At 33.9% G+C, this 26118-nt stretch overlaps 1 protein-coding gene across 8 annotated transcripts in view; it reads left to right on the top strand.

Moving 5' to 3' along the window:
• The window catches only part of SUCO (SUN domain containing ossification factor), a 92373-nt gene that overhangs the window by 16174 nt on the left and 50081 nt on the right, over window positions 1-26118 (top strand). For 2 of the 8 annotated variants that reach the window (XR_006295459.1, XM_043568899.1), the window contains exons 2-9: window positions 10270-10378; window positions 14209-14319; window positions 16728-16885; window positions 18644-18781; window positions 19007-19157; window positions 21952-22075; window positions 22769-22905; window positions 23945-24012. Coding sequence is in view for 7 of the 8 variants with exons in the window: in XM_043568899.1 (XP_043424834.1) it covers window positions 10270-10378; window positions 14209-14319; window positions 16728-16885; window positions 18644-18781; window positions 19007-19157; window positions 21952-22075; window positions 22769-22905; window positions 23945-24012 (996 nt within the window). In the remaining variant the exon portion in view is untranslated. The remainder of the gene's footprint in view (window positions 1-10269; window positions 10379-14208; window positions 14320-16727; window positions 16886-18643; window positions 18782-19006; window positions 19158-21951; window positions 22076-22768; window positions 22906-23944; window positions 24013-26118) is intronic. The other 6 variants (XM_043568898.1, XM_043568902.1, XM_043568900.1 and 3 more) reach the window with 3 other exon arrangements.

Raw genomic sequence — 26118 nt, forward strand, 5'->3', positions numbered from 1 at the left:
TAGACTCAATTCTGTACTTCGGTGTAGTACAGGGGAAATGCTATAAGGACATTATTGGATTAATTGACACAATTGCAAATATGGATGATAGGTTAAAGTATTATGTCAATGTAACATTTGTTGAAATTGACAACTGCACTGTGTTTATGTAAGAGAATATCCTTATTCTGTGGAAATACATACTAAGGTATTTAGAGATAAATTACATGGAGGGAGAGAAAGGAGAGTGTGGGAAGGAGGTTGTGAGAGTATGCCATGAGCAAGTGACAAATGATGGAAAAAATAGGGCAAAATGTTACCAGTAGTTTGATATGGGTAATGAGTTTGTGGATGTTCTTTGTACTGTGCTGACAATTCTTTGGAAGCCTTGAAATTATTTCCAAATAAAAAGTGAAAAAAAAAAAAAAAGAAGAAGAAAACAACCCTGGGTTGGGATTTTTCCCTTTCCTATGTGCAGTATTGGTTAATCCACTCAAATTTCCTTAATTATCATTAGTTTATTACAATTATTACTTTGTGCCAATTTTGCTATTTTTCTAGAAATATCTATTTCTTGTGAATTTTCAAATATATAGGTATTTATATAGTTTGTAATATTTTACAGTTTAAAAAATCTGTTTTGTCTGTGGTATTTCATGTTTTTGTGCCATGTTAATTCACATCACCAACTCTCCTTGATTGGTTTTGCCAGAAATTCATCTTTCTAACATTTTCTTCAAAGAACTAAGTTTTGTTTTTCTTAATCTTTGCCTTTGGTCTTTATTTCATTGATTTCTGTCCTTATAGCCTTCTTTCTTTTTTTTTTTTTTTTTTGTAATTTTTTTTTCTCCGATTTACACTATTATCTCTTTGAGTTGAAAGATTAGCTCTTGTTTTGAAACTAGCTCTTCTTTGGAAATAAAGTTTTCCTGCCGTTGTCTTATCTGCATCCCACCAATTTGTCTTATCTGCATCTCATCCTACCAATAGTAGTCCTCCACTGTAATATTTCCTAAAGTTTCTCATTGTTTCCTCTTTAATGGAAGGATGATTCTGCTGCATAATTTTTGTTTCCAGCCTTAGGATGTTGTTGGGAATCTTTTTGTTACTTCAAAAATTGTTGCAGGGTAGTTGGAGAGTATAGTTTATTAGATCTTCAGCCTTTGGAATTTGAGTCTTCTTTTGAAGTTTTAGTGTATGGTTAGTATTTGGGAGATATCCCATGTGTGCTTGAAAAAGAATGTTTATTTTGTATTTGTTATAAAGTTATATATATTTGGTCAAGCTTGTTTCTTATATATAATGTAAATCTCATGTTTTCTTAGATTTTGTCCGTGTATTATTTTGTAAGAGATAATTTAAAATAGGCTACCATAATTTTTGATTATTCTGTTTCCACATGCAGGTTTGGGGGTTTTATATATTTCGAAATGATATTTTTGGGTGCATATATGTTTATAATCATTGTATCTTTTTACTAAGATAAATAATAAATCTGTTAGTGACATAATGTTTATCAATTTAATTCAGTTTTGTCTACTTTGTTTTTTTTAATGTTTTCTCAATGTATCTTTACTGAAATTTTTAATGAGTTGAAAATTATACCTAACATTTCCTAATAAGCTTCTGTATCTAACATAATATCTGGTATGTATTGGTAGTCTTAAGTGCTGATATAGTTTCTTCAGTATAACTCAGAGAGAAACGACATGAACTCATTTGAAAGTTTAATAGACTTCAGTTTAGTTTTGTCCTTACCTCTTCAATTATTAGGCTTGGCTCATTTGCATATTAGCATATTCTTTATTGCACATTAATGTGTCCTGGAATTCATTATTACATTATTTTGCTAGATTTCTTTGATAAGATTATAAAAAGTAATTGTAAAGGTAGCTAGTTCAGTATTTCTAAACTAGGCAGTTGTAAAATAAGCTTCAAGGCTTAATTTAGTTGCTGTATCCTACAGAAAAAAATTCCTGAGTCCTCCTCCTGTTCCCTTTGTTAAGAGTTAATTGATGTTCCTTTACCCTAACATTTAAATCTTAACAATTGTTTTTTGAAATATATAGTTGTAACATACCCTTGAAAATAGCACAGTGCCTGGCAGCATTAAACTGTAGGTTCCCACTGCAAGAAAAACTTCACCCACTGCATATTCAGGTTGAATCTGTCCATTAAGAAAAGACTATGTACTGTCATCTGGATGCAGACATTCATTCCTTCTGTATTGTGGTACTTTTTTTTTTTTAATCTATAACCATTAAGACCATATCTAAAAGAGCTTTTGTGGAAATTGTAGGCAAATAACAAATATTTGTCATTAAAAGATGGATATATGTTTAATCTATTAATATATGGTCAGCCTATTTTTGAGAGTGAACAAAAAAAGATACACATATTAATGATGTAAATAAGAAACTAAAATGGAGTGCTTAACAATTTGTAATGTTTCTGTTGCTTTTGAGCTCTATACAGCTTATAATTTATGCATATGATTTTTGTCCACTTTGAAGAATTTTATTCTGGCAATTATACCCAGGCAGGTATTACAATAATATATGTTGCAAATAGATACAACATTGAATTATTTTTTTCTTTCTGTTTAAAAGTGGGCAGAATTCCAAAACTTGTTCTTATGGGAATTTAAAGACATCAAATCGTAGAAAGGCGTGCAATAGGCAGGCACCTGTTGCCTAGCTTCAATAATGATCAATCTCTTGTCATTCTTGTTTTATTTCTCTCTGCTCCACTTCTTAAAACAGCTTTTTCAGGGGCATAATTGGTATACAATATACTACATAAATTGGACAATTTGATACCTTTTGGTATATGTATACATCCATGAAACTCTCACCAAAAGCAACTTAGCAAACATATCCTTTACCCTCAGGAATTTTCTCATGTCCCTTTGTAATCCCTGCCTTCTGGCCTCCTTCCTGCAGGCAGCCACTGATTTGCATTCTGTAGCTGTAGTTTAGTTTGCATTTTTTGTATTATATAAATGCATTATATTTTGTATTATATAAATTCCATTATATAAATGGAATCATGCATTATATACTTTTTTTTTTGGTTTGACATCTTTCACAGAAAATAATTATTTGGAGAGTTGTCCAGGATGTTGTGTTTCAGATTAATATCTTTTTATTGCTGAATATTATTACATTATATGTCTATAGTATAAATTGTTTATCTATGTACCTGTTCATGGATATTTGAGGTTTTTTTTCCCCCAGTTCTTGACTATTACAAATAGAGCTGCTGTGACCTTTTGTGTCTTTCTCTTGAGTGAATACTTAAGGGTGGAATGGTTGGATTATTTGGGTCTGTTTCACTTTTAAGGCAGTGCCAAATTGTTTTCCAAAGTGGTTGTACCGTTTTAGATTCCCACCATATAAGAGTGCTTCTATATTGTTTGCAACACTTAGTATGTTCAGTCTCTTAAATGTTAAGCCATTTTATTAGGTATGTAGTGGTATCTCATTGTGGTTTTGATTTGCATTTCTCTAAGAATAACGATGATGTTAAGCATCTTTCACATGTTTATTTGCCATTCCTAGGTTTTCTTTGGTGATATGACTATCAAAATCTTTTGCCTGTTTTTTTAAAAATTTGGTTGTTTCTTAATTGAGTTTTGAGAGTTCTTTACACTGGATACAAATTCTTTATCAAGTATATGCTTTGTAAATATTGTTGCCTAGTCTAACTTGCCTTCTCATTTCATAAGTGTGTTTTACAGAAGTTTTTAATTTTGATGGTTAGTTTGTCAATTACTTCTTTCATGGATTCTGCTTATTTTTAAGAGAAACTTATATTTTGGAATGATTCTAGATTTATAGACAATATGCAAAGGTAGTACAGAGAGTTAACCACATACACTTCACCTAGCTTCCCTGAATATTAACATTACATGTAATCATGTTACATTTGTTAAAAGAAATTAGTACAGCACATGGACCATGCTTTTTACATCACACATAAAAGTTCTTTGCCTAGCAGTTTTTTGGGAGGGGGGATCAAGTAGTGGAATAGTATTAAACTAAAATGTCCTACAATTGTACTTATAAATACTTCAATAAAAGTGAACACATTTTTTTGAAGGCAGTTGTGTGGAGGTATTTCCATATGCAGGATGCCAGCCTAATTGCACACTGATTTAAATTCCTCAGTGTAATTCTGTTCATGTTGGTTAGAACCCAGCATTTAGGGGCGCCTGGGTGGCTCAGTCCATTAAACATCTACTTCGGCTCAGGTCATAATCTCACAGTCGGTGAATTTGAGCCCCATGTCGGGCTCCACACGGGCAGTGCAGAGCCTACTTGGGATGTTCTCTCCCCCTGTCTCTAGCCCATTGTGAGCACGCTCTCTCTCTCTCCCTCTCTCTCTTTCAGAATAAATAAACCTAACAAAAAAAGAACCCACCATTTAACAATATAATCAAGTGAACTGACCAAGAAATCATGTGCAGATGATAAAAAATCTCCAAGGTGTTTTTTTTGACAATTTTTTTTTAAGTTTATTTATTCTGAGAGAGAGAGAGAGAGAAGCATGGGAGGGGCAGAGAGAGGGAGAGAGAGAGAATCCCAAGCACTGTCAGCATAGAGCCAGCCCAACACAGGGCTTGAACTTACAAATTGTAAGATCATGACTTGAACCGAAATCAAGAGTTGGATGCTTAACAGGCTGAGCCATTCAGGTACCCCAAAGGGTTTTTTTTTAATTAACTATTTATTCAAGGTTATAGAACTTAGAGGATAGGATAAATTTTGAGTGTCAAAGACATTTTGTAATAATTTTATATCTGATCAGCTGTGGGCAAGAGATGAAAGAAGATGTTAGGGATAGTTCAAAAGTAAAAATTAACATTCTACATCAGTTTGTTATTGTCACTGAACCATGTTCCAACCCCAAAATACCTGTTTTTATTCTCTTAGAATTAAAATATTTTTTGTTTTAGTAAGCATAATGCCTAATATTGTGTTTACTATGTGCTGTCACAGTTCTTAGGGCTTTAAGCTAGCTCATCAAATCCTTATAACAGTCCCCTCAAATAGGTAATACTATTTTGAGGAAATAGGCACAGAGAAATTAATGTTTATTTAATGAGCTTGCCCAAGATCATACAGGCTGTGTGACTCTGGACCTCATTTTTTTTACCATTATGCTAGGCCAACTAGCAAATTGTCACAGTCGAATGTATCTTGTAATATTATACACTTCTGCACATCTTTGCCATATACCTCCGTTATCATGACCTCCTGAAGGAATGGAAAGATTTCCATTACTACATCCCTTCTATGAAATGTTATTTTTTTTTCTCCACTAATAGTTATAATGACTATTAAATTCAACATTGGTGGTCATGACTTGAAACCTTGCCTGTAAATTATAGTAGTATTTGTAATTTTACACCATAACATAACTGATGTAGTGGAGATCTTTCAATCTATTGCTCTATCTATCTATCTATCTATCAAGGCTATGACTTTTTTAGGCCCTTTATCAGGAAGTTATTTTTTAAGTTCATTTTATTTATTTTGAGAAAGAGTGCAAACATGAGCAGGGTAGGAGCAGAGGGGGGTGGGGAGAGAATCCCAAGCTGGCTCCACAGTGTCAACACAGAGCCTGAAGCGAGGCTTGATCTCACAGACCTTGAGATCATGACCTGAACCAAAATCAAGAGTTGGATGCTTAACTGACTGAGCTGCCCCAGGAAGTACTTTAATAAAAGAAGGTCCATGAAAGATAGCCACACACACACTAGGCATGTTCTTAACAGGAATGCTATCCCAACTTAAATTTTATTTCTATTATTTTTCACCTCCCATCAGACCCTAATAATTATTTGCTGAAGTCCAGAGCTTTTGAATTCGTTGATGTTTAAAGGTCTTGAGGAAATTATGTGGCAATTTCAGCTCTTAAATAAAATTTTAAAAATTAGGTCATTCTATCAGCTGAAATTTGATCTCATTTTGGTTTTGACTAAATTTTTATGAAATTTGTTGATTGATTTAATGGTTCCTGTAAGTTTTTCTTCATGTTTTAAGTTTTGGAGAATAGTACTAATCTTTGGTAATTTGGTCCCCTGTTTGCAAAACTTTTTTTTTTTTAATGTACAGTTACTTGTATAGATAAAACTGATTTGTTATATTTCTTAGTTCTTGAGACGCTGTTTGGGTTTGTGCGTGTGTGTATGTGTGTGTGTGTGTGTGTGTGTGTGTGTGTGTGTAGTTCTCTGTTAAAGATAACCTAAAGCTAGAGAACACAAAGCTAGATTGATGGTATTTTTACCCCTCCCACCCTCACCCTCAAAATTCCTACCCAGAAAATGATTTGTTTTCCATAAGAATATTCTACATATTCAGTGTATATGTGTGTGTGTGTGTGTGTGTGTATATACACACACACACACACACACACACACACATATATATATGAACATATTCATACACATATTTTTAGTTGAAAATGGTTTTTAAAAAGTTTGGAAGAAGAAATCACTTGAGTATTTATTGACTATTTGCCATATGCCTTTGCTAGGTTTTCTAAGTATATTGATTGGTTGTATCATTTAGATTAGAACATCAACTACATGTAAAAGGAAGTGACAATTTGATTGGCAGAACATTTGTGACACTACCATAATGATAAGATAATAAGTACATAAAGTTACCAAAAAAATTCCTTTTCCAAGTTTGCGTAAAGAAAAATTTTAAATTTAAAATCTGCTTAACGTAAGTTTTCTTTTAAAGACGACTTTTCAGCCATGTAGATTCTACTTTGGTTGATTTTGTTATAGATTTACTGTTTTTAATCCTTTAAACATTTTTCTTGCTCAAGATGTCAGATGGTCATTTTTCTTTGAAAAGCATGCACACACACATACTTTATAACTACTGGTGCTTGTGACTAGTAAGGCTTTCAGACTGGATGTTAGTGAGTATTTTCTGTAAGCATAATAACCAGCATGTATGATACTCTTGTTTCACTAAAGTGTGTAAAGCTTGGTATCCTAAATGGCACTCAAATGTGATTTTTGTTTAATCATACAGTTAATACCTTTCTTTATGAATGGCAAATCCATGCCACATTGGTAGGGAGAAGCTGACAAAAAAGGATAAATATGCTCTTAGTCTCCAGACTCTCTTTTTTTGAGTTTATGTGTGTGATGAAGTGGTGGGTGGATGAGTTTGGGGAGTGGTAGTGGTGAAGTGACATGGTGATGGGAGAGGAATAAAAAATGACTGAATTTCCCTCTGGTGTGTGCTACAAAACAGTTCTCCACAGACCTTTCATTCATTTAACAAATATTTATTAAGCACCTTATATTTGCAAGTTTTGGCTTTGTGGGGTGAGGTTAAAGTGGTTAGGAATTGGTTCTCAAGGAATTTATGTTTTAAATGTTTATTTTTGAGAGAGAAAGAGTGCTCATGTGTTTGTGCTCAAGTGAGGGAGGGGCATAGAGAAGGAGAGAGAATCTCAAGCAGGCTTAGAGCTATCAGCGCAGAGCCCTACTCAGGGCTCAGTCTTACCAACCGTAAGATCACATGACCTGAGCAAAAATCAGTGCTTAACTGACTGAGCCATCCAGGCACCTTTTATGTTTCTATTTAATTACAAACTTTCTGCCAGTTACATAAATCTGTAGTTAAGATTTTCAAAGACCTGTCAGGTATGCCGTCAGTTTCATCCTCTGAAAGTAGGTTCTTCTAAGAGTTTCTCATTACCTCCAGTTTAGACAGATTGCCCTCTGTTCTCTGTGTATAGCTGTCATCCTAGGATTTCTATTTCCAGTCACCCTGGGGATTCCCTTTCCCCCTCTAATCTCAGTACCATGTTGTTGTACATTGTGGTTTCACAGATATCTAGTTTCCTCAAATTAAAATCTTCTTGACTATTCTTACTGTTTATATAAACTTTAGAGTCAGCCTGTCTCCTTAAAAACATCTTTAGCTCTTAAATATCTTTCAAATATTCTGTATATACTAACTTGAATCATATAATTTGACTTTTCCATGTCAGAGAATTGTCAAATATTGGCAATTTGAAGCAGTTCTACTTAATAGAACATTTCTTGCTAAGTTTATATTTTATTTTATTTATTTTTAAATTTACTAAATCCAAGTTAGTTAACATACAGTGTAACGTTTCAAGAGTAGAATTTAGTGATTCATCACTTACAGATATCACCCAGTGCTCATCCCAAGTGCCCTCCTTAGTGCCCATCACCCATTTAGCCCATCCCCCCACCCAGTACCCCTCCAAAAACCCTTAGTTTGTTCTCTGTACTTAACAGTCTCTTATGGTTTGCCTCCCTCTCTGTTTTTATCTTATTTTTCTTTCCCTTCCCCTATGTTCATCTCTTTTGTTTCTTAAATGCCACATATGAGTGAAATCATATTTATCTTTCTCTATTTCGCTTAGCATAATACATTCTAGTTCCATCCACATTGTTGCAAATGGCAAGATTTCATTCTTTTTGATTGCCAAGTAATATTCCAGTGTGTGTGTGTGTGTGTGTGTGTGTGTGTGTGTGTGTGTACACATCTTTTTAATCCATTCATCAGTCAATGGACATTTGGGCTCTTTCCATAATTTGGCTATTGTTGATAGTGTGGCTGTAAACATTGGGGTGCATGTACCCCTTCATATCAGCATTTTTGTATCCTTTGGGTAAATACCTAGTAGTGCAATTGCTGGGTCATAGGGTAGCTCTATTTTTAATTTTTTGAGGAACCTCCATACTGTTTTCCAGAGTGGCTGCACCAGTTTGCATTCCCACCAGCAGTGTAAAAGTGTTCCCCTTTCTCTGCATCTGCTTATCACCAACATCTGTTGTTTCCTGAGTTGTTAATTTTAGCCATTCTGACAGGTGTGTGGTGGTATCTCATTGTGGTTTTGATTTGTAGCTAAGTGTATATTTTAGTATTATTTCTTTACAAATGGGTATTTTTCTTCTATTTCATCTTGTAACTGGTTGTGATGGTTTTAGTAGAGTTGAGTTGATTCTGTTTGTTTGTTTATTTATTTTATTTATTTGAGAGAGTAAAGCACGTGAGCAGGGGAGAGGGACTGAGGGAGAGAGAATCTTAAGCAGGCTCCATGCTCAGTGCAGAGCCTGATGAGGGGCTAGATCCCACGACACTGGAATCTTTACCTGAGCTGAAATCAAGACTTGGACGCTCAACTTACTGAGCCACTCAGGCACCCCTGATTCTTAATTTTATACCTAAGAATATAATTTTTATACCCAAGATATCTTTTAATAGGTGGTTCTTTTTAATTTTCCACCTGTATAAACTCATTATCTGCAATTAATGATGATTTTATTGTCTCTTTTTCCATTTTTATATCCTTTATCATATTATGTAATACTAGCAATAATGGACATTCTTGTCTTGTTTCAGATCTAAATAGGGTTATTTTTAAGTTGCTTCACTAAGTTTGGTACTGACTTTCAGGCTTGTGTATTATGAATATATATGTTCCCATGGTAAACATCTGCTTTTTCCTATTTAAAAAAATCTTGATGGATGTGTAAGTTTATCAGATATCTTTCAGTGACTATGAAGATAATCATATTTTTCCTTGATATTTTTTTGCATGGTAAACTAAATAAACAGATTCTGTTATTTCGACCACTTTTGACTACCAGAGCTAAACTCTACTTGATCATAACAGTGGTATATTATTTCTTTGGTATGTCCTTAAAGACTATTTTTTTTTATTGTTTCATTTAGACTTTTCGTGTCCTATTTCCTAAGTTGTATTAACCTGTAGTATTCACTTGTGTGTGCTCTTTCTCTTAATTTTGGATATCACTACCATGTTCCTATATAAAAATATTTTGGAAGCTGTACTTCTGTGCTTTGAAATAGTTTAGGTAGCTTGGAGTTATCTCTTCTTAAGTATTTAGTAAAATTTCAAATATTATTGGCATCTGGTACTTTCTGAGGGTGTTAGCCCTTTGACAACTTTTCCTGTTCCTTTTGTGATAATTTTCAGACACTCCTTTTGTGAAGGCCTTACTGTTTTCACCTTTATGAAATTCATAATGCCTTAATTTGGGATGCTGATAACACACTGTTTATGGTTTTTGTTTTCAGGGCATTAAATAAAAACCCTCGTCTTATGTATATTTGTCTTCATTAAATTGTTAAGTTCTTTAGGGCATTAGTGTGAGAGCCATCTATTTGTTTATTGCCTCAAATTCTAGCCCATGGTAGGGAATGTGTTGGCTTAACAACTTTTCCTTCTTTCTTTCTTTTGGTGGTGGTGGATGTTTTACAGGCTTCCCAGTTGGCGTGTATGTTGTAAAGAGAGTTCTTCAGCTTCATCATATTACTCTCAAGATGACAATTGTGCACTAGAAAATGAAGATGTACAATTCCAGAAAAAGGTACCTTAAATAAAGTTGACAATGTAATTTGTGTGTCAGCTTTCTAAGACTTCCTCAAAACATTCGGAATAAAAGTAATTTCAGAAATACTATGTCATAATTTTTGGTGATTTGTAATTCTCACTGTAATCTGAAGAGTTACTCAGGTAATTCTGAAAGTAAGCTATCTCTGAAATATTTATATGTTTATTCTTTTTGCTTATGTTTAGAATGTTCTAACATCCTTAGTCCTAGAGTAAGGAGGAAAATAATACCTATTCAGAAAACTGAAAACCAGTGGCTCACTTTTTAATGCTCTAATTAGTTAAAGGGTTTCAAAAGAAACACCAGTTTTATTATAAGAACTTAGAAATCAGGATTATAGGGAGAGTCTGCAGTCAGTGGTCATGTAGTTTTTTATATAATTTGATGGAGTGAATAGAGAGTCCAAAAAACCAGACCAGATCTGTAAATCATTTATTATTGTATCATTTTAAATGAAAAAGGTGAGTATTGACTAGATTTGGCTTCCCCCTATCAATATATATATTTTAAAATACAGTTGACCCTTGAATGACATGGGCTTGAGTTATGTGTGTCCATACTAATATGCAGATTTTTTATGGTACAGTACTGTAAATGTATTTTCTCATGATTTTCTTAACATTTTCTTTTCTCTAGCTTCTTTAAGTCTTTCTTCCTTTCTTTCTTTCTTTCTTTCTTTCTTTCTTTCTTTCTTTCTTTCTTTCTTTCTTTCTTTCTTTCTTTCGAGCATGCTTGTGTGTGAATGGGGAAGGGGCAGAGGGAGAGAGAGAATCCCAAGCAGGCTCCGAGATGACAGCGTGGAACCCCACATGGGGCTCAAACTCACAAACTGTGAGATCATGACCTCTGAGCCAAAATCAAGAGTTGGATGCTTAACCGAATGAGCCACCCAGGCACCCCTTCTCTAGCTTTTACTTCATTGTAAAAATGTATACTGTGTATAATATACGAAATATGTGGTAATTTACTGCTTATATTATTGGTACAGCTTTGGTCAACAACAAGCTATTAGAAGTTAAGTTTTGGGGGAGTCAAAAGTTATAGAGAGATTTTTGACTGTGCTAGGGCTTGGTATCCCTAACCCCTGCATTGTTTAAGGATCAACTGTATAGAAGTCATTTATACCAACTATAAAATATTTATGTTTATATTCTATTTTCCTCTCCAAAGGAGCCATAATTTACTGTTTCTTGTGAAAAGATTGAGACAGTTTTTTTTGTAGTTATCTATATGCCATTATATGGCACACAGATTAATATTTTTATTTTCCATGAAATGTCACATTATAAATATTCTACAAATTGACTTTTCCCTCTGCCCCAGTAATATCTCATGGACTCCTTTTTATGTTATATTCTTTTTTTTTTTTTCAACGTTTATTTATTTTTGGGACAGAGAGAGACAGAGCATGAACGGGGGAGGGGCAGAGAGAGAGGGAGACACAGAATCGGAACCAGGCTCCAGGCTCTGAGCCATCAGCCCAGAGCCCGACGCGGGGCTCGAACTCACGGACTGCGAGATCGTGACCTGAGCTGAAGTCGGACGCTTAACCGACTGTGCCACCCAGGCGCCCCTTTATGTTATATTCTTATGATGGCTACATTTTTATTCATTCATATAGATATTTCATAATTTATTAAATATTTCTTTATTGACAAACTTTTGCATTGTTTCTCAGCTATGTATATGCACATGTGCTTGTGTATGCGTGTGTGTGTGGAAATACGGATTTATAATTACATACCTGGATGGTTGGCATGACATTTAGAGTGGATTATGCAAATTTTGGAGTTAACGAGGATATATTTCTGTGGTGGAGCGTTTAAAATTCTGAAGACTGCTGCTGAATCTCTATTTTTTTTTTTAATTGTAAATGTTTTTATTTTGAATGCTGTTAGTCCCTCCAGTTAACTAGAGGGGTAAGAGGAGAGCTCTGGAGGAGATAGATGTATTTACAAGAGTGTCTGGCCACACAGTCACTGTTCCCTGTGAATTGGATATTAAAGACATGCTTGTTTTATTTCATATTCTCATGTTTAGTCATTTTTCTAATGATTCTTAAAGATAACTTTAATCCGAGCCCACGAATGAGAGTCCATTCTCTCTGTCCAAGTTGGCATTTCACACTTGTTGCTCCATAGTCCCACAGTATTTTCCCATATTGGAGCCTATATTCACCCAAGAATGATCAGTCTCCTCTCTGAAGACTACCTTTTATAGGGCCAAGCAACTTTTTAAGATACTAAAAACAAAAATTCTTATTACATACTGCATCCAGAGTAATGAATGCCCTTTTTCATACATTGGTATAACCAGAAAGACCTCTCAAGAGAGCCACTGGAGGACAAAGGGAGTCATTTTTCTTTAAAAAAAATTTTTTTTTAAATTTTTTTTAACGTTTATTTATTTTTGAGACAGAGACAGAGCATGAACGGGGGAGGGTCAGAGAGAGAGGGAGACACAGAATCTGAAACAGGCTCCAGGTTCTGAGCTGTCAGCACAGAGCCCGACGCGGGGCTCGAACTCCCGGACCGCAAGATCATGACCTGAGCCGAAGTCGGCCGCTTAACCGACTGAGCCACCCAGGCGCCCCCCAAAAAATTTTTTTTAACATTTTATTTATTTTTGAGACAGGGAGAGACAGAGCATGAACAGGGGAGGGTCAGAGAGAGGGAGACACAGAATCTGAAACGGGCTCCAGGCTCTGAGCTGTCAGCACAGAGCCCGACGTGGGGCTCGAACTCACGGACCGTGAGATCATGACCTGAGCCGAAGTCGGCCGCTTAACTGACTGAGCCACCCAGGCACCCCAAATTAAAATAATAATGCTAATATTCCCTTATTTCTCTCTGTAATAAATAAGAATAAAATTGAGGCAAAATTATTTTTTATGTGTGCTTTCTGAGTCTAGTAGCAATTATCAGGAAAAAATGGAACTAAAATTTTGTAGAAGAAAAGGGAGATGATTTTTCATAGAGGAATAAGAGGTAAAGTAGCTGAAGTTAACTAAAAACATACCTTGGACTTCTGTGTCCAAATATCCTGTTCCGTGTGAGAGAGTATGTGTCTATGTGTGTGTGATGGAGTGATGTTTGAGAGCGCTATATCAGAATGTTGTTATACGCCTTTTGATAGATGAAGTTATAATTGTCACAGATTTATGAAAAGCAACTATTTACCAGTCCTCATTTTCAATTCTTCTGTATTAAGCTGAATATGTCAAATAATGAGTATCTCTTTAAGAAGAGTATAATTTCATACTTTCACCCACAGTCTATGAGACTTTGATCTAATCTCTGACAAGAAATTTGAAGACTTAAATGTTGTGAGAGTAAATATAAGCAAAACATTTAGGGGGGAAACATAACTCAGCAAGCGTTTAGGTACCTGGTATATATTGTTTAGATAAACAAAGAATATGAACTTTGCTTTTATGAAATGTATAGCTAGAAAATATATTTAAACCTGAAATCCTAACTGGAAAGTAAGTGTCAAAAGAGATGGCACAAAGAGCTGTATGTACTTTCACTTATTAGAGATCCTGCCACATACATAGTGCTGGGTGGTAGGACTAAAGTGCTTATTAAGAAATCAAATGAGGGTCTTGAACTCATTTAGTGTCCGTTTTCACTGTGGTGGCAAGGAAGGGGATGCAGGAAGATGGACAATAACCGTGTAAACAAATAAAAGTAATTACGGTCAAGTGCATACAAGACAGTGTTGTGGTTGTAAAGTATATAATATTGCTTAGGACTGTTTTGTGAAACAATTTTATCAGTTAGCCTTTTTTCTTTGTTGCGATATAGGATGAAAGAGAGGGACCTATCAATGCCGAATTATCGGAAAAAGTGGGTTCAAACTTACCTATTCCTCCAGAAGAACATAAATTGAAAGATGACTCTGCTGTGGATGTACAAGTAAGCTATGTTGCTTTGATTTTTGATGATGTGTCTTTTAAAACTACTTTGCAAGATAGAAAACTTCTGTTTGGTCATCATATTGTGAATTTTTATTTTTTCTTTTTGAATTGTCATGCTGTTGGCCTTAATACTGTTCACCTGCTAAGAGTACTGCTTTTGAGAAAATGCAAAATTGCAGATTTAATAATAAATGTGACCATTTTCTTTGTAGTAAAAGTTTGGGTATAAGTTCTCATTTCTTTTTAGGTTCCATTTTGGCTCACTGTAATGTATCTTTGTCTCTTTAGACTTTTAGATGTCAGGAAATTGTTTTCTAACTTAAAAGGAAGTATTTGTGTATAAAACAAAGAATGTTTTTATACCAAACTTTTGTCACTCAGTGTGGCATATTAATTAATTATAGGTTAAAATATGTTTTCCCTTTTCCTTTTATATTACATCATGAATATTATTTTCTATTTTATATGCCAGATTTTATGAAAGATATTAAAAACTAGACAAGAATATAAGCTGACTGGAATGCTGAAGCATCTGGAACCCATTTAATATCAGGAATAGCTGAAGGAACTAGGGATATTTGATCTGGAGGAAGAAAGACTAAGGAAAAACTAACTATCTCAAGTAGTAACAGAAGCAAACTTCAGCTCAAAATGAGGGAGAATTCTTTTTTTTTTTAAATGCAGTCAGAGTTATTTTATGACTTAATTGGACTAAGTACAAATAGTGTTTCATTTTGGATTCTGGAAGATGTTTGTCAAATGTTTGTACAATAGAGTAAGAAAGTGTTCTCTGTTACCCTTCTGGTTATATGACTATTCCTGAACAGTCCTGCCATTGTTCATTCTCTAGAATTTTTATCATGGTGTAATCATGTTCAAATACTTTGAAGTGCTTACTGCATCTTATAGACCTGTGTTGTTCAGTATAGTAGCCACTAGCTACACGTGGCTCTTGAGCACTGGAAATGCAACCAGTCCAAATAGAGACTTGCTATAAATACATATTGGATTTTGGAGACTTAATTAAAAAAAAAAAAGTATAAACTATCTCATTGATTTTTTTTTTACATTGAATACATATTAAAATGATAATGTTAATATTCCTTTTCTCAAGGCCTCCACCATAAAATACAAACTATTTGTATTCCTTTGTGAATTTTTCATTTCAGTGTAAATAATTCCCCAAATGATCATATTTTGTATTCTTTGGACTCTATACCTTGTGTTTCCTTTCTGCTCCCATATTGGTCCTCTTTTTCTTTACAGTCCTCTTTCTTCTAGTCTGTAATAGTCCATAGTTTCTGTTTTCTTTGAACTGAGCTTGAGTACCTCTCACTTGATACTTAATAAGCATTAAATGTCTACTGTGTGCTATGGAACATGAAGATCAAGAGAACACAGTTCTTACTCAAGATGTTTATAGTATACTTGAAGAAGAAGAGACATAAATAAGGCAATTGAGGTGTTTGAGGTGCTGTATAGAAGAGAATAGTGGAGGCATAGAGGAAAGGGAAAGGTTAATTCTATTTAGTATTGGTTGTGGGAGAGAATGTGCTGATAGAGGTTTCAAATATGAGTGGTATTAGGTAGATTTCAGATTGTGTTTTGGAGGGGTGAATGGCCCAGAGCATCATTGCTCACTGAAGGAGCAGTGAGAATCATGTATTGCATTGTAATTGTACTTGTGTACTTGTGTGTACATGCTCTGTGTTGTTCTTTATTTATGCACGTTATCTTTTTTTTTAATACGAAATTTATTGTCAAATTGGTTTCCATACAACACCCAGTGCTCATTCCAAAAGGTGCCCTCCTCAGTACCCATCACCCACCCTCCCTTCCCTCCCATCCCCCATCAACCTTCAGTTTGTTCTCAGTTTTTAAGAGTCTCTTATGCTTTGGCTCTCTCCCTCTCTAACCTCTTTTTTTTTTTTTTTCTTCCCCTCCCCCATGGACTTCTGTTAAGTTTCTCAGGATCCACATAAGAGTGAAAACATATGGTATCTGTCTTTCTCTGTATGACTTATTTCACTTATATGCACGTTATCTTCTAAACTGCTGTAGGGCAAGAAGTATGTATTGTACTATTTTTCATATTTACATATGATTTCTTTGTTGCTGCTAGCATTAATAACAGTAAGAGGGAAATATATGTGGGCCCTGATAGAAAATAGGAAAGAAGGAAGACAGGTTTCTTTGTCCTAGTTTGTGAAATGCCAGGAAAAATGGCTAGAGCTTGTATTTTAATATGAAATGTATTCCTTGGGGGGTAATGTTAGAAGAAAGGATTTTTATAAAAGTACATTCTTGATACTGTCACTTTTGAGACATAATTTTATAAAATCCTGTATAGCTAAAGAGATAATTTATTAACCTCCACATTTAATGTAACTTTTTTTTTTTTTTAAACAGAATGCAGAGTCAAAAAAGTTAAGTCCATCTGTGATTGAGACACTCCCTCCAGTTGATCTACATGAAGATTCTTCCAGTGTAACTGTGGGCAGTGAAAACATTGAAAATATTTCTAGCTCATCTACCTCAGAGATCACTCCAATCTCAAAGCTTGAGTAAGTCATTACAAAGAAAAAAAGAGAATCTCATTAGATTAATGATGGAAAAATGTCTTATCACATAAGGCAGCTTGAAATTCAGATTTGAAGTTTAGGCTCTGCAGCAGACCTAAGTTATGATGCCTTGTTTTGCATAATGATTTTATTTTAATGTAATGGTCTTATGATATAACCAGTGTTTATTCTGCTTCCAAACTCAGTGAAGTAGATCCTAGCTATGAAATCTACATCCCATAAAGTGAGGTTCTACTTGCTTAAGTAACTGCTTATTTGAGTAATCTTCCTTATAATTATCAGATTCAAATGTCAGATTATTCACTTCCATCAAGTATTACTGCAGCATTCCATTGGTAGGTCTGTCTTTTTGCGAATAGCTCCCTTGTTCAAACTTGATAGTAAATACTCAGAATTTGTAGATCTAAGGTTTCTTTAATTTAGAAAATCGATTATGTACTCTTCTAGCTCCTTACAGCAACACTACAAAGAACAAATTCCCTTCATACTGCATTAATCATTTCCTATATCAAATGAATTAATATATATTTAAAAATTGGATAGGGTAATATCTGGTACATAGTAAAAATATATGTGTCAGTTAATATTATTATCATTACTTTTTTTTAACTACAAGTAATTTTATTTTTATTTTTTTATTAAAAATATTAAATTTAAAAAAAATGTTTATTTATATAAATAAGGCTCCAGGCTGCGAGCTATCAGCACAGAACCCATCATGGGGCTCGAATCCACGAGCAGTGAAATTATAACCTGAGCTGAAGTAGGACGCTCAACTGACTGAGCCACCCAGGTTCCCCCCACCCCCAAATTTTTATTACTGTTTATTTACTCTTGAGAGAGAGAGAGGGAGGGAGTGGGGGAGGGGCAGAGAGAGAGAGGGAGATAAAGAATCTGAAGCAGGCTCCAGGTTCTAAGCTGTCAGCACAGATCCTGTCATGGGGCTTGAACTCACAAACTGCGAGATCATGACCTGAGCCAAAGTCGGACTCTTAACAGACTGAGCCACCAAAGTGCCCTATCATAAGTACTTTTAAAAACACTTATTCTTCTCAAGAACTTAGGGGGCTGGGGTGAAGGAGTTTTACTTAAAGATGTTAGAGTTTTCATTTAGGTGTTTATCCTAGGTAAGGAAGAAAGAAACAGAAGACAGGCTTAGAAATAATGGACAGTATTTAATAATACTTATTCCAGAAAGAATTTAAGGCTAAATATTATATATATAGACAGTACATCTTATTTTCCCTGTATCCTGAACATGACTGCTTCGTGAATTGGAAGTGAGTAGCAGAACATATTAGGGTATGTGTTTTTTAAGTGAAATTCTAAAAGTGTCTTAAGAACTTCAGTTGAAATGTTAATAGAGATAATAGATTATTTTTTGATACTATAGGCAACAACTAACATTGGTAGAATATACTAACCTGGAAAGGACCCATTAGGAAGATGCAGTTAAAATAAATAATTTTAAAATCTTATTTTTTATGAGACCAAGCACTAATGTATGATATTTTGTTTTAAAACTTAGCAGTTAGCTATTTAAAGGCCAAGGGCATTAACAGATTAAGAGTCAGCAGTTGACTTTATGTGATTTGAAATAAGTGAACTCTTGGAAACAGCCTGCCAAACTGTAAAGAATTCTCCTTAGATTATGTTTTGTAAATCACTAATACCATTTTTAACTTATGCCACATTATGTTCATTGAATTGCCAGATTGTATTTTTTGTTTCTATTTTTAGTGAAATAGAAAAGTCTGGTACTATTCCTATAACCAAGCCAAGTGAAACTGAGCAGTCTGAAACTGATTGCGATGTTGGTGAGGTTCTTGATGCAAATACTCCGGTTGACCAGCCTTCCTTTGTTAGTCCACCTGAAAGGTGGGTGTGAGCCATTGTTTTCCCTTTTATAATTCTGTAATAATAGCAGTGTCATGTTTGAATGGACTTTGGTGCATACTTAATTCCACTTTATGATTGAGAGAAAGCTAATCCCTTTGTGCTCCTTTCTTGGTTTACTTTGTACATGATAGTTGTAACAGATTAGATTGTATAAACTTGTTATCCAGCTGAAATTTTTTAATTTGTCTTTTTGGTTTCAAATAGCCTTGTTGGCCAGCATATAGAAAATGTGTCATCTTCACATGGCAAAGGAAAAATAACAAAATCAGAATTTGAATCAAAGGTTTCAGCAAGTGATCAGGGTAGTGGTGATCCAAAATCTGCATTGAATGCTTCAGATAATTTAAAAAATGAGGTAGGTATATAACTTGCACTATTTCCTACTTTATTATATGTATTTTTATTTTTTGTTAATCTTGCAATTTGCTAACCATATTTGCCATAAAAACAGGGATTATGTAGTTAATGAGGAATATGGAACTGAGGAGTGAGCTGTGCTTTCTGAGAGCAAGTGGTCTCCAGTATATTGTTCATACATGAAGTTGTTCCAAATGTGAAATGTCTTTGGTATTTTATAATTAAGTGGTTTTCTGCTACCATCAGCTGTTTGATACCAGATATATAAAGTCCTCATTTAAGCATTTTCTTGGAGAGCTATATAGAAGAAGGTATGATTGTTAAATTCGAGTATCTTCAGTATATAAGCTTAACTCCATATACAGTGTTAAATTTAGGCTCTTCAATGAGAATTATTTAAAAAAATTTGTTTTTAATATGTATTTACTTTTTAAGAGAGAGAGAGAGAGCGCGCACGTGCATGTGCATGAGCAGGGGGAGGGGTAGAGACAGAGTGCAAGTGGGGAAGAGACAGAGAGGGAGACACAGAATCCGAAGCAGGCTCCAGGCTCTGAGCTGTTAGCACAGAACCTGAGGTGGGGCTTGAACTCACAAACCGTCAGATCATGACCTGAGCCGAAGTTGGACGCTTAACCGATAAAAGGCTGTAATTTTTAACTGTATTAATTACCTCCTAAATAAATTAATATCCTGGAAAAAAGTGTCTCAGCTAGGTACATTTTTACAAATTGTGTTCAAAGTAGGTTTTTATTTGATTTTTAAATTAAATTAGTGGTAATACTTTTCTGCTATATATATTTTTAATAGCCACATACTTTATTAGTCAGTTAGTTTGTTCTGCAAAACACTCCAACACAGAGGTTGTATGGGAACCAATTTGCTAACTCTTCCTTAGTATTTGCAATATATGCAACCGATAAGGATTACTGTCAACTACAAAGACTACCTACAAATCAGTAATGGAGGAGAGGAACAATATATTCAGCAAAGAAAATATCTAAAATAATCAAGAGATTATGGGTATTTGTATTTGTGTAATTCTAATACTCTAGTGTATTAGTGTAATTCTAATATACTAGTGTCAGTCCTTAAAAGTTTGCTTTAATATAGTGAGTACTCGTATTAGGGAAAATGTGCCCTATACCATATAGCACATGTGTACTATATGAGACTTGTGCTATTTGGCAGAGTAAGCTGTCTAAATAAATATTGTGCACTTCTCTAGGAACTGTTTGTAAATATGTTATGCATTGTTTTAGGAATACAGAAATAAATAATGGAATGAACATCCTTGCATACATTATTCAGCTTACAGAAAAAAATTACAAATTGAATTTTTGCCTTTCCCCAGTTATATTTCTTCCCCTTCAGATAGAACACGTATCTAAAATTCAGTGTGTGTGTGTGTGTTTAAGAATGTGTTTTTAAACTTTTTCCAAAAGTATTATTATAAACAATACATACTATTAGTTGGCATATTTTGAAGCAGTATAAAATGGTCTCATTCTTAACTATTATGTGACTCAACATTGTTTTTGAGATTTGTCTGTCAATTGTTTTCACTGTTGTATTTCACTACCACAGTTTATCTGTTCTTCAATACATGGGTATTTAGGTTGTTTCTAATTTCTGGATATTATAAACAGTGCTGCCATAAGCATTCCTGCATACTTTCTTAGTCACATGCGCATGTTTTCACTGATATTAATACATAAGAGTGGAATTACTGGCTCATAGAGTATGCACATCTTCAGTTAATATTGCTAAAATTTTTTTAAGTTTACTTATTTATTTAAGTAATCTCTACATCCAATGTGGGGCTCTTAACTCATGACTCCGAGATCAAGGGTCACATGCTCTTCCAACTGAGTCAGCCAGGTGCCCTCAGTACTGCTAAATTTAGAACTCCCTTCAGCAGTCTAATAGGTGTCTTATGGTTCAACAGACGTGCCACACTTGAACCTCCATCAGATTGGTATAATTTATTGTCTCTGGTGTTCATTTGCATTCCTTGATTATCGATTATTTTATATTTTTTCTTTGCTAAATTTATTGTTCCTCTCCTCCATTATTGATGTGTAGGTAGTTTTTATATTTGGTAGTAATCCTTTATTGGTTGCATATATTGCAAATACTTCTTCCAGCTTGTGACTTATTGTACCATGTAGTTTATGGTTTTGTGATATGTTTAATTTAAAAATTTTAATCCAGCCAAATGTATCAGCCTTTTTTTAATGATTTATTCTTTCTTCATCTTGTTAAATCCTTTTGTATATGAAGATTTTTCTATAGTTTCTTTAAAAAGCTTTGTTTTTCTTTAGATTTTTTTGTGTTTATGTTTTTAAATCCACCTTAAAATTTTTATGAGAGTGGTAATTCCTGTTAAGGAATTTTTAGAAACAACATGCTATATCTAGAATTAGTTAGCTTTCTTTAATGCATATATTATTTTAACTTAGATTTTAAGGTGGATGCATTACAACTATAGTACTTACTAATTTGTATGGTTTATGTAGAAGTAATTGTTTGTTTAGGGTATGTTATAAAGTTTTTTACAGCCTAGCTTATATTGCAAACGTGAAGAATATATTTTGTGATGCTTTGGTAAAAGATTTCAATTTTTTCAAGAGAAACTCAACTTTTAAGTAAACCAGACCTTTTCTTTTTACATTTTTCATTTTTTTGAAATATTGTCTATCAAATATAAAATTGGACTTTAATTTCACAAAAACATTTGTATATTCTTTTATGACTTACTGTTTTTTGTGTATTCTTTTGCATTTTTTTTTCAGAGTTCTGATTATACAAAACCAGGGGAAATTGACCATACATCTGTAACAAGTCCCAAAGACCCAGAAGATATACCAACATTTGATGAATGGAAGAAGAAAGTTATGGAAGTAGAAAAAGAAAAAAGTATGGAAGCGTTGTGATTCCTTTTTTTTTTTTTTTTTTTTTTTTTTGAAGGGGGAGGACTGATTTAAATGTGCATTTCTGTCTACAGTTGGTAAAATAAAGCTTTTGAAAGCCTTTTAAAGGTGAAACTTACCAAGATACTGTTGGTTTCACATATATAATTTACCTGTGTATAATTATATAATTTTAATCTTAATTAAAACCCATTCTTGTAAATTACTGAATGAGGATAAAATAAGATAAAGTAGGCAGAGCAGTGGTGTTTATTTCAATTTATAAGGAAATTTGAGGCATGGAAACTTTTGAGTTATAAAGCTTTAAACTGTAAATGGAGTTGGACTAAGATATTACACTTTCTTTTGGCTATTTCAGAGTTTAAAATTCTTAATGTTAGAGATAGAAGGACAACATTCATCCTTAATAAAATATGTATGCACAATATTTTGATTCTCATGGATAAGTTTCATTTTGAGAGTAGACATAAATCAAGTAATGTGGATTTTTGTAATTTGTTTTTTAGAAATATTTTAAAGTATTAAAGTAAAGCAGTTTGAATTGCTTCATGGGTTTTGAAAATATTCTCTTAAGCATTAAAACCTGGTCTTCACTAGACAGCAACTTACTGCTTTTGTGATCACTGTTTCCTGGGAGTATTTTTAATCATAATCATCATATATATATGTTTATAATAAGGTTTGTCTGCAGGTCAGTCAATGCATCCATCTTCTAATGGAGGTCTACATGCGACAAAAAAAGTCCAGAAAAATCGAAATAATTATGCCTCAGTAGAATGTGGTGCCAAAATTTTGGCAGCTAATCCAGAAGCCAAGGTACTTAACTATAAATTTCTTATATATGTATATATAAGAAACTACTAACTTTATTAAATGAAGGCAACTGTTTGCTCAGAAATATCTATCTATATCTATATTATTTTGCTGAGAACTATATTTTAACATGAGCTATTTTTCTGATTCACTAATAAATGCAGGATTATGCTTTTAGAGACATTTTCTTGTATGAATTCTCCTGTTGGTTGATACATTGTACTTTTTTTTTCTTTCAAAGACTTTATTTTCTTAGAGCAGTTACAGATTCACAGCAAAATGGAAAGAACGGTAGAGATTTCTCATATACCCCTTACACCCACACATGTTTAGTCTCCTCCATTATCAACATACCTCCCACCAGAGTGAAACATTTGCTACAGTTGATTAACTTACACTGACACATTATTATCAGCTGAAGTCCATAGTTTACCTTAGAGTTCATCTTACCATATGGTTTTTGGGTTTGGGCAAATGTGTAATGACATGTACCCACCATTATAGTATCATGTAGGGTATTTTTGCTGCCCTAAAAATCCTCTGTGCTCCACCTATCATTCCTCCTCCCCTCGACTCCTGGCAACCACCAGTCTGTTTAGTATCTTCATAGTTTTGTCTTTTCCAGAATGTCACATAGTTGGAATCATACCATATGTAACCTTTTCAGATTGACTTCACATTTTTAGCACTGAATAATACTCTGTTGTCTGGATGTGCCACAGTTTCTGTTCATCTACTGAAGGGCATTCATCTTATTTTTAACTTTTAAACCTGTTTGAGATTTTAAAAAGGAAATAGCTAATAGAAAATCATTTTTCCTTTATGGTAACAGACATTTAATTTTAAACATTTTGTCATAAGGCTAACTTAACACTTACAGACATAACTGGTAAACTTCAGCCATTTTTATGCCTTCTTCTCAAATGAATGTTTTAGAATCTTAGTATTTGAAGATCTAAAAATGTAGAAATCCTAGAAGTCTTTAGAGTTGAAATAAATATTTTTCCATAAGTAATTTATTCCCTTCCCCCCTTTAAAACAGAGCACATCTGCTATTCTTATAGAAAATATGGATCTTTATATGTTGAATCCTTGCAGCACTAAAATTTGGTAAGTAATAAAAAATTATGTACTTTAATCTATATATGTACATATATTATGGTAAGCTTTTATGTTAGGATTAATTTGTTCATGTAGTCACTTAAAAAGCATTTATGATTGACAGGTGCTGGTAGTATAATTACCTTAGGTCCTGGGATACAGAATTGAAGATAAAATGCCTTTCCTTTTAAGGTCACACCCACACACAAAAATAAGTCTAGTTAAACAATTATGAAGTAGTGTAAGAAGTATTGCTGAAAGGTTATTGTAGGAACAGAGATGATATATACCTGTGAGAGAGGATGAGAGGGTTTCCTAGAAGAGATAATTCCTGAGCTGAATCTTGAAGGATTCATAGGAAGTCACAAATGAGGAAGGCAAAGGCATTCAGGAACTGTAAGAATAAGGAGACATGCTAAAATATTTCTTTTTTCTTCTTCTTCTTCTTCTTCTTCTTCTTTTTTTTTTTTTTTTTTTTTTTTTTTTGAGAGAGAGAGAGACAGAGAGAGACAGAGAGAGCACAAGTGTGTGTGAGGGGCAGAGGGAGAGAGAGAGAATCTTAAGCAGGCTTCACGCTGACTGTAGAGCCCAACACTGGTCTTGATCCCACGACCCTGGCTGGGATCATGACCTGAGACAACATCAAGAGTCAGACGCTCAACCAACTGAGACACCCAGGAGCCCCTTAGTTTAAAATTTTTTGAAGTTTATTAAAGACCACAGAGGTCAGTGTTTGTTTTAAGTAAGGCAGTAACGTGAGATCAGTGGTGTCTTAAGAAGCCTTGTCCTCAAAGGATGGCCTACAGCAGAATGCAGTTGGGAGCATGGAAACCAGTTAGGAACCTGCTTTAATTAAGGCATTGGCAGTTCAGATACAGAAGAGAGGGGGATATGAAAAATATAGCAGATAAAATTGGCAGCTCCTGGTTAGTAACTGGATGTGGAGAGAGTTATCTCGGAAATCTCCCAGGATTTTGACTACTACTTGGTTCTATAATTCTGCTGTTAACTAAGAACATAGGCAAAGGAACAGATTCATGGGGGGAAATAAGGTGTGCTCTACCAATAGTTTCGTTAGATTTTTTTATTTAATTGCTCAAAAGCAGCTGTTCAAAAAAGAATTGAGTAAATCACCATCATACTGATTTACTAAAAATATATTATTTTTTTTCTTATTTTAAGGAAAAACTCTTTAAACTTTAAAGAGAGTGCTTATTTTCTACTGTCAGCCTTTGCTCCTTTTGGTACATTTAGGTTCATTTTGAAAATGAACACCAGATTATTAAAGTGTTTTAAGGGATAATTTTAAAAGCTCATTTTTCCTTATGTCATATATTAGATTTGAGGAAATGATTGTCTGCAATTGTAATTAAAATGTTATTTGGGGGTTTTGTTTTTATTTGTAAGAGCCTCTGTAGTCACTAACAGACAGCTTAAGTGTTTATACTGCAAAATTTTGAATTTCAAGCAAAGACATGTTGGGATGAAGTTGTATGAAGTAGTCATAGCTACCCATTTGTATTTTAATGTTTCTGCCAAACAGCATGTATTGAGGTATATGTGTTTATTGCATATTTTGTGTTTGCTCATTCACATATGTGTCTTTTCATGTAACTTTAGAACACCTTTAACTGATTTCACCTGATTGTAAGTAGGTTACTCCTCCTAAGGTATATTAAGACCACACAGTCTCACTGTAGTTTTAGAAGTCTTAATATCTGGTAGAATAAGTTTATACCTCTATTTATAGAGGTTATACCTCACTATTCTTGTCTCTTTGTTTTTTATTTTAAAATTTAGAGTCATCTTCTTGAGTTCTGTGAAAAATGCTGGCATTTTTATTGGTTGTATCAAATCTATAGATGAATTAAAGGATAATTGACATTCTAGGATTTTGAGTCTTTATTCATTTGTTCATTCGATTATTGAGCATGTTAGGTTGGACATGTTAATGATGCTGCTGGTGCTGGAATAACATTGTTTCACAAAATAGACTGAGATCTCTGCCGTTGTGGAGTTTTTATCCAGAAAGATGTCAGTCCCTGATCACCAGTGAGATTGAGCATATTTTCATGTACCAGTTTTTCCTCTCCTCTGAAATGCTTATTTTATCCT

This window comes from Prionailurus bengalensis, chromosome E4 (genome assembly GCF_016509475.1).
Source record: "Prionailurus bengalensis isolate Pbe53 chromosome E4, Fcat_Pben_1.1_paternal_pri, whole genome shotgun sequence".
Taxonomy (NCBI): Eukaryota; Metazoa; Chordata; class Mammalia; order Carnivora; family Felidae; genus Prionailurus; species Prionailurus bengalensis.